General features: G+C 53.2%; 1 protein-coding gene across 1 annotated transcript in view; it reads left to right on the forward strand.

Annotated features, from left to right (window-relative positions):
- Nucleotides 1-7664: 7664 nt before the first annotated feature.
- The window catches only part of VOLCADRAFT_105585 (uncharacterized protein), a gene marked incomplete at its 3' end in the record, with an annotated part of 22331 nt that continues 20423 nt past the window's right edge, over nucleotides 7665-9572 (forward strand). Inside the window, exons 1-4 of the mRNA XM_002952481.1 lie at nucleotides 7665-8108; nucleotides 8825-8962; nucleotides 9081-9154; nucleotides 9373-9407. Coding sequence (XP_002952527.1) covers nucleotides 7942-8108; nucleotides 8825-8962; nucleotides 9081-9154; nucleotides 9373-9407 — 414 coding nt within the window. The 5' untranslated portion in view covers nucleotides 7665-7941. The remainder of the gene's footprint in view (nucleotides 8109-8824; nucleotides 8963-9080; nucleotides 9155-9372; nucleotides 9408-9572) is intronic.

Here is a 9572-nt window from a genome sequence, read left to right on the forward strand (position 1 = left end):
CATCGGCGTTCCTTTGCGCCATGACCATGACTACCAATTGTCATGTTACATCGGAGCACCAATACAGGTGGCAAACACCGGAAGTAACCTAAATTTCACTTATGATGAATTCAACGGCTATATTCATGCTTCCCTATGTGCTTTCGGGACTGCACGTCAAAAATAACCTCGTCCAGACAACTGTCCCGTAGCTGCTGAGCCTTGGGCGCTACACGTCTCTGGACTGCCAAATGGCCGTAGGTAGAGAGCAAATCGTCAGGACAAATAATGCCTCCCCACACTCAAATTGGATGGCAAACATTTTAACTAACCTCGTCATAACATTTCACACACTCAGCGCGCATATCTGTGCATAATTATGACACTTTCAAGGTTGCACATTTACCAAGCTTCTAGCTGGCGAGTAACCTGTCCAGACAACTGCCCCGTAGCTACTGAGCCTGACGAGTTACACGTCTCCGGACTGCCATAGGGCCTCCCTAACATAACATAGTAGTGTCAACCCAGACCAGACCATAACATATGTAACATATGCTTTCAAATTAACAACAGGGTGTAAGGGAGCTGACCGAGTAAGGCTTGGCAACAGGCCAAAAGGAAGTTGCCCTGCTAGCTGGCATATACTGATCATTGCGTTGGATAAGTGCAGCTAAGCCTAAGGGCTTTGTTTACGGCCGCGCCTGAATGCATATCAAGTCACTGCAAGTGGCTGAAACGAAGGTAATTCAAGTGCACTCCAGAATCCCGGCAGGGATGCTGTATAGTACATTGTGCACATTGTTATAGAGGTAATATACTATGCAGCATTTCAGAGGGGATTCGGGAGTCCATATGGCATATAATTGTCACTTTTTAGAAAGGAACAAAACATGAACACATAGCCAGCATATGACCATTGGGAACATGACTGAATTTACATAGATGAGTGGCAATTCATGATCCGTCATGCTGCACAAGGAGCATGACAACTGTCATGACCATGACTCTGCCTCATGACCGGTAACATGACCGGTCATGAGGCCTCATGAGTGGTCATGAGGCAACATGACCAGATCTATGACAGGAAACCCCCTGCATGACCACATCCATGACCAAGTCGTTCCCCGAGTTGCTAAGCTTAGCATGACCAGCTGGCCCTTGGTGAAGGTGACGTCTCGCTTTGACTTGTTGTAGTAGTCGGCAGTACGCTGTTGAGCTGAGTCCAGGCAGGCCTTAGCCTCGGTCAGACGGGACACGAACGACTTGGCAAAGATCTTAGCCGCGGGTACATTAATATCAAGTTCACGCCACACAGGCAGAACAGGATTGTACCCGTAATTCAGAAAGAACGGGCTTTGGCCAGTCGAACGATTAACGGCGTTATTGATAGCAAACTCCGCCGCAGTAAGATAGGTGTCCCAAACAGAAGGCGTACGACCCGCGAAGTTACGCAGCATGTCGCCTAGGGTCCTATTGGTACGCTCGGTCTGACCGTCAGACTGGGGGTGGTAAGCAGTAGAAAGATTCACCCGCATGCCTACCAATTTCCCCAGGGCGTCCCAAAATTTACTAGTAAACTGGCTACCGCGATCAGTCACGACAGCCTTGGGAACGCCATGCAGGCGCACAACGTTGTCAAAGAACAGACGTGCGGTGTGCTCTGCAGTGCAGGATGACGTGGTGGGTGCAAGGTGGACCATTTTCGTCAGGCGATCAACCATCACCAGCACCGCGTCATATCCCCCCTCAGTTTTGGGCAGCGCAACAACGAAGTCCATGGACACGCTCTCCCAAGGAGCCCCAGGGACAGGCAAAGGCTGTAGCAGTCCATGAGACTTACCCGAAGCAGACTTGTTGCGCTGGCACAAATCGCAGGACAGAACGTAATTCTCCGCGTCTTTAGCCATCCGAGGCCACCAGAAAGAACGACGAAGGATTTCGACCATCCGCGTGCAGCCAGGGTGCCCTGCTAACGGTCCATCATGAAAGCGAGATAGGAGCTCACGACGCAGGGAATCATCGTTAGGGACGACAATTTGCCGATAGGAGCCCTCCCTGCGAAGCCAGAGACCGTCTTGCAGCAGCAGGTGACCCGTGTTATGTTTGTCAGCAAACCAAGGGTCAGTAGCGATGGCAGCCTTAATCCGCAAGGACAAACCGGAGGGTGAAACCGACAGGTCCACTGATGCGGAGCGGCGCGTCGCGACACACAGGATGGCTGCGTGTAGTGAAGGGTGCCTACTGAGAGCGTCAGCCACATTCAAAGAGCCCGACAGGTACTCCCAGTCGAAGTTAAACCGCGCTAAGTACTCCATCCACCTAGCCTGCCAGCGGTTTAACGAAGGCACACCCTGGAGAAACGTAAGGGGCTTATGGTCCGTCTTAAGCGTGAAGGCCCTGCCTTCAAGATAACATCACCACTCTTTCAGCGCGTGTAGGACAGCGAGCAATTCCTGTTCCCCCGTGGTGTAACGGGTTTCAGCACCCGAAAACTTCCTACTCGTGAAGGCCACAGGACGGCCTTGCTGCAACAGAACAGCACCGGATCCGTAAAGAGAAGCGTCAGTCACTACCTCGACACGGAACGGTAACGAGTAATCGGGAAAACGCAGGATAAGGTCGTCGGCGACCGCACGCTTTAACACGTCAAACGCCTGCTGGCACTCAGCTGTCCACGCGGCAGGCGACGAAAACGCACCCTTACGAGTCAGGTTGGTCAGGGGCGCAGCTATTACAGAATAGCGCGCAATAAACTTACGAAAATAGTTCGTCAACCCCAGGAACTTACGAAGTTCCTGCAGAGAGGTGGGCGCTGGCCAGTCCCGTACAGCAGCAGTTTTACGGGGATCCATCCGAACACCGTCGGCAGAGACGATGTGGCCAAGGTACTCCACCTGGGGTTGCGCCCAATGGCACTTGGACAGTTTGGCGTAAAACTTTTCTTGCCGTAGTACCTGGAGGACTGAGCGCAAGTGCTGCAGGTGCTCCTCGCGCGTCTTAGAAAATACCAGGATGTCGTCCAGGTAGACGATTAGGAATTTGTCAATATACGGCCGAAAAATACGATCCATAACGGCTTGGAAGGTGGCAGGAGCGTTAGTTAAACCGAAACTAATGACCGTGTACTCAAAGTGACCAAACGGGGTGCGAAACGCGGTTTTTGGAATATCGGACTCGGAAATACGAATCTGGTTGTACCCCTGCTGGAGGTCAATCGAGCTAAAGAAGGCCGAACCGCGCAGCTTGTCAAGCAGGTCGTCAACGCGCGGGAGAGGGTAGCGATTCTTAACCGTCGCTGCATTCAATCCCCGGTAGTCAATGCACATGCGGAGGCTACCATCTTTCTTACCCACGAACAGGATTGGGGCCGAATAGGGAGAAGTGCTAGGACGGATCATACCCTTCTTTAGCAAGTCGGTAACCTGGCGCTTGACTTCGTCGAGTTCCAGAGGGCTCAGACGGTACATGGGACGAGTCACAGGAGTCGCGCCCGGAGTCAAGGGAATCGTGTGATCGACAGGCCGAACAGGAGGGATGCCTGGGATCTCCGGAAAAACGTCGGAAAACTCGTTCAACAGGGATTGCAGCTCAGGGTCCGATGGGTCAGTAGCGGCAACGGCAGAGTTCAATTGTAGCTTAGGCCGAACTAACAGACCATGCGCCCCTTTACGAATAAGTCGGACTGCAGCTTTCCGACCTATGGGTTCAGGTGTGGCATGTTGACAGAGCGCGGCCACGGCGTAATGAACTTGCGGTTCCGACTGCGAGGTACCCTGTTCGGAGGAATCACGCTCCGCGACAACGAAAGGCGCCTTATAAACAAGAGTCCCTTTTCGCAACTGCAGAGTGCGCGACTCGAAACTAAGGACGCCCCCGAACCGCGAGAACGTAGAGGACCCTATGATGTACGTGACCGGCGCAGGCAGCTCAGGCAACGCGTACGGGTGCACGGTTAGACGCAAAGGGCCAATGGACAACCGTAGTGTAACCCGACCCACGATAGCCTGTTTATCCCCGTTCGCGAGCGTAACATGTGACCAAGCACAGGTACTAGGTGTAATACCAAGTCGCTTCACCTCAGAGTGAGAAATAAAGTCGTCGCTGGCGCCAGAATCAGCAAGCGCAAGCAGAGAACAGTTGACGACGCGGACTTGGATCAGAGGCACCTTTCCACCTGGCAGAGCAGCAGATTGAGGCAAGAGCGATGAGGCTGAAAGGCGAGGTAAAGTGTCAGGCGCAGCACCAGCATGTTGCGGGGGATCGTACCAAACATCGAACGTGTACGGCAACCCAGGATGCGGCACAGGCCGGCCCTCCAGATCGAGCCAGTTGAACAACAGTGTTCCTGGACTAAATTGCAAAACGCGCTGCATCCCGGCCAGCAGAGCCGAAACCCTCCGTGCAGAGTATGACGGGGTAAGGATACACGCTGCAATTTCCGAATGCTGACGCTTGCAGATGTGATACACAGACAGCTGCTTCTGCAACTCAGAAACAGAAGAGGGGAGGAAGAGAACCGTATGGCCGCGCAGGTCGTTAGCGGAGAGAGACTGAGGACGCGGCACAAGCAGATTACACAGATCGTCAAAGTCCCCCTTCACGGAATGAGCGTCAAACGTAAGCTTTCATCCAATGACTCGTTCAACCTGTGCTAAGACGGAGGGCAACAGTGCCCTGGCAGCCCGCCTAGCAGTGAACAACGGCAACGCGTTCTCTACTTCTAACCCAGGAGGAATCCCCTCCATCACAGCCTGGGCAGCTCCCTACTTCTTGTTTTCTGGCCACAACGAACAGCTCGCCGTGNGGTGTCCGCCCCCACAACGCAGACACTTATTTCGCTTCTTCCGCTCGTTAAGCTCGGCCTTCGTACAGCAGAATTTATCTAACCACTGCTCGTTGTCGCGTTTACGCTTCTGACCCGACTGGTTTTTAGTCCCAGCCGAGGAAGGCCCCGCCTCTGAACCCGTCTGCCTCCCAGGCCACCGGGGCTGGCCCTGGCGGCCCCCCCTAGGCTCACCGGTACCCGCAGCAGCAACAGCGCCGCCCTCCCTGCGTCCCGGTCCAAAAGCGGCAGCTGCGGCGGCGCGAGGGGCGGGTACCGGCGCCTGAGCAGGGGTGCCGACAGGGTGCAGCTCCGGGGCCTGCGAGGTAAGGGCATTGGCGCGGGGTGCAGAACGGGAAGCTTGTCTACGAGCAAGGAGGCGCATTTCAGCGCCTTGCGCGAAACGCGAAAGATTGCTGTAAGAAGTGAAAGGAGTTCCAGAAAGATCAGTAGCGCATTCCCCAATTAACTCTTCAGAGAGTCCACGCTGGAACCAGAAAATCCGATCTCCTTCCGACAAGTCAGTGATAGGTGTGATCAATGCCTCAAAGCGTGATTGGTAGGCCGAGACCGACTCACCAGAGCGCATGCGGTGCGATAAACTAGCAAGAGCGGTACGCGCTTCCACATCACGCGGCAAGATCTCAGGGGCGAAACGAGCGAGTAACGCGGTGAACAGTTCGTCGGACGTGAACGAAGTCCGAGCCGTCGACCACTGATCATACCAAGCCTTGGCGGCACCATCCAAAGCATTGGCGATGAACAGACAGCGGACTGGCTCCCGGTCGCCACCCCGAACGAGCTGAAGGTACTGCTTCGCATCCCTGACAAATGCGCGCGTACTCTCCGCCGCGGCCCGACCGAATTCGCGAGATCTAAGATCGGACGAAAAATTCAACCTAGGTACTGGAACGGAAAGTCTAAGTACCTCAGCATCCTGAGCCGGTAAGAGTGCGGCAGCCGTAGGAGCCATCTCTGCGCCACCAGCACCGTGGGCGGAAGAGGCTACAGGCAACGGCGGCGGCGGAACAGCGGCAACAGGCGTGGGCTCCTGCCCTACGTTAGGCACTGGGGCAGCAGCAGGATTGACAGGAGCGACTGGGGCAGAAATAGGAATTGTCGGTGCAGGACCACCCTCACCGACTAAAACAGGCGGACCCCACCGATTGCGTCTATTCCCGTCTGCTGTGTTCCAGGAAGGGGGAACAACATTTACAGTACCCTGCTGGCCACCAACGACGACAGGCAAAGGCGCGTTTCCGGAGTTGGCCGGCAACATCGCGACGCGAACCGAAACGCGAACTAAGGCAAGGAAGAAAAGGTAATCCTACCGAAAGTCAAAACCTCTTCAGCGCAGTGGTGCAACTCCTCCAAGGAGCGCAATGCACCACGGGAGCGGTGCACAAGCTCCCTTAAACGCTGGACCGCCGGGGGAGCGGAGGCAGCAGTGCCTACCACGGCGGAAGGGCCTGCAAGTCTAGAAAAAGTCACAATATAGATTTAATAAACTGAAAATACTACGGGCAGAGCTAATCACCAACCCTCGATGGTCGCGGCGGCAATCACTGCGTTGCCGAAACTAATGAACCTGGTTCTTCCAACGCCGGAGAAGTCACCATTGCCGACGTGAGATCCATTTCAGTGAACGTTGACAGTGAGTGAGCGGAAGCAGATACGAGACTGGTCCGTGAGGAGCCCGTCTCGATACCAAACTTGTAGTATCCTTAAGACGACACAACCATAGATGGTGGTATCGAAAGATACCGGTTGAGACAAGTGGAACGAATAAATAGTCGTTGTAGCAACCACTTGGGCCTCGCGCCGATAAGTTCCCAGTACGACTGGGCGGTGCGATGTTCGGTTGACCATAGTTCACAGGAACTACTCTCGCCCGGTGAAGCAGACGAACCAGGAACGCAGGTTCCAGCTTTACGCAGGTAAAGCCCCCGCCCATACGCCGGTATGGACTTCCGCAGCAGTGCGGCATTAGGATGGCGAACTAGCAGCAGTCGTAAGCCGCCAATAACTAATATCAGTATTAGTTTAACCTGTTATCAACGACAGCGGATACAAACAGGTATTAGTTAATAACAACAGTGTTAGAACTGAACGGACCGGCATCTGACCGTTAGGCAACCGAGCCTAGAGCTTAACAGTAAGCGTACAGGATACAACAGTTTTACACTTAGGATGTGGTACCGGTATCCAGGGGCGTTGTAAATCCTGCTGGTTAATAAACCGCCATAAATCCGTGACTGGGAAGTATTCGGCAAGGCCAGCTGGCTGCAGCCGCCGGAAAGTGTCCTACTGACTTTAATTATTTAATATTAATTTAAAAATTTAATAAAAAAATTAAAAAAAAGATATAAATCTTTAGGAGATAAAATATGATCAAAACCTTAAAGTTCCCTTATCTGCATATTGATTATAACAGCTCCTACTGGTAAAATTTTATAAATGTCATCAAAACTTTTGCCGCAGGGCTAGTTTTGCTTAAGCAACGAAGCGAGGTGGCAAGGGTCAATTTTATAAAAAAGATTGCAGCATAAAAATCTTTAATCTCAAAATACTCGGCGTTTCAAAAGCTTATTCAATGACTGGATGAACTCAAGGTGGTTGCAAAGTTCTTGAACTGAGCTCATGGTAACTGTATTTTTAGTGCGACTGTGCGAGACAGCACACAAACAGAGTTTGGAATGTGTGGAAATGCATGCCGCTCATCCAAACTGAGTCGACCAAGGCAAGCGCGATATCGCAGCATGGCACCGTCCTTCTGTCCTTCAGCTGCTTCAGGGTTGCGACCGAATTACAGTGTAATACGCCAAGTACAATGACGCCCAAATATGCCGGCGAGGTGGTCGATATATAGGGCATTATATCAGTGGCGTAAAGTTGGCGATACTAATTTTCCGTTATGGTCATACAGGCCCCATACCAGCTTGGTTCTACCCCTGAGAACGTGTATTGCTCTCTCCGTTGCCAAGAGTATCGTATTAGAGGTGCAGTGATAGCGACCGGGCTCGGCGGAGTCCAGCTTGCCGACGGGCGGTGCAGCGGCAAGCAGCAGGGGCACGGCTCTGACAACTTCACGTCTGAGGCAACCCGGGAAATTTCCATTTAAAAGGAGCGGCAAGGCGCAAATGTCTATGCAGCAATTCCTGGACGTCGGCATGTCAAAGGCTCAGCTGGACACCATCAGCAAAAAGCTCGAAACCTGGTTTTACGTCGCAAAATCGCCTCCAAGCAGGTTGACAGCCCGTACTTCTTGGACTTCGCCCTCTCGCTGCGACCACATACAACCCACCGGGTAAGGAGAGTTGCGCTTGCGTGCTGCAACCACCCGCCTCCAGTTGTACCTCCCGTTTGTGCTAACCCAAGTCGCATTTTCGTCCAGAGCGGGACGCTGTCGGGGGAGTCAATTTGGGGAGCTGGCGCAGGCACGCGCCATTAATTATCAGCAGCAAATCTACTTTGCTGTGACATTTGCTGGTGTCATTGTTGCTCTAGAGGTTCTTGCCATGTTTGGCACGAATGATACGGACTTCTGGAGGGAAAGGGGTCCCATGCTGCGACGACTGAGCCAGAAAGTCCGGTCCAGATAATACGCTTGTTAATCCTCATCGCTTGAATACTGTAATAGGAAACACGCCAGAGCTTTTGCATTACGCCGAATAAAATGCGGGCATCGTACAATACGCCATACGCCGGGTGTAAAAGTTTTGGGTCGTATTACGCCGGACGGTCAAAAGTAATACGGTCGCAAGCCTCCTTTAGCAATAGATTGCCATGGGAGCCGTCCGAAACAGTTTTCGACATAACAAAGGAGAATATGCAACATCTAACTAATTTCACTTGAGGACGCCCGACAGAACGGCATTAAAGCGTAGCGCATTAATCTTGCAACATGACAAAGGAAAAACAAAATGAAGCTCTTCATCTAAGTCTAGGGCCAAACGATGCACAGTGTGAGACACCCTCTAAAGCTGCATCTCCGACAGCTCCTCCTGATGCATGCCCCCAGAGCGATGCATCGGTCTCTCAATCCTGCTTTGATGGTGTCGATAGCACTGCACGCGATGGCTCACAGGCAGCTGTTAAGGCGTCCAAGGCGGACATTGACGGCGACATGATCAAGCCTGCGAACGACGACATGAGCTACAGGTAGGGCTACAGGTAGGGGGCATTCTCATTCCGTAGGAAGGCAGAAAATGGCAATAGGCGGTGGAATTGAATGAGGCTGTCGGTCGCTCACCTTCCGGCACACGCACACGCACACAAGTTCCCCGTTAGCGGAGCCGGCAAACTTTTGCACTTGCCCCTTTGGCAGCTTGTGGGTTGTTGTAAGGTGTAATGGTGCGTTGTTGTAATGGTGCGCGCGCATGTCATTATGGTCTGCCATTAATTCAGGGCCTGCCGGAATGGCCTGATCTGCCTGATCATGAGGGTCAAGCCAGCTGACACATGCGACCCGTGACAACCCTCCCCCCCGCGCCCCGCAATCCCCGCCCGCCACATATTTCCCCGATACACGCATTTGACCACCCTCTGAATCCACAATCTCATGCACCCAGATTTAAACCATCCATTTACGACCATTCACCTAGCGGTGGTTTTACCCGAGCTCAGATTCCCCGACACACCCAGCCAACAATGCCACGACCTCCCAAGCCTTCCCCCGCCTACACAAGCACGCGCCCAAGCCCCCACTCCCACCCACCACATACACACACACCACATACCCCCACGCACCACATACACACGCGCGGGCCTC

This window comes from Volvox carteri, assembly GCF_000143455.1.
Source record: "Volvox carteri f. nagariensis unplaced genomic scaffold VOLCAscaffold_30, whole genome shotgun sequence".
Lineage (NCBI taxonomy): Eukaryota > Viridiplantae > Chlorophyta > Chlorophyceae > Chlamydomonadales > Volvocaceae > Volvox > Volvox carteri.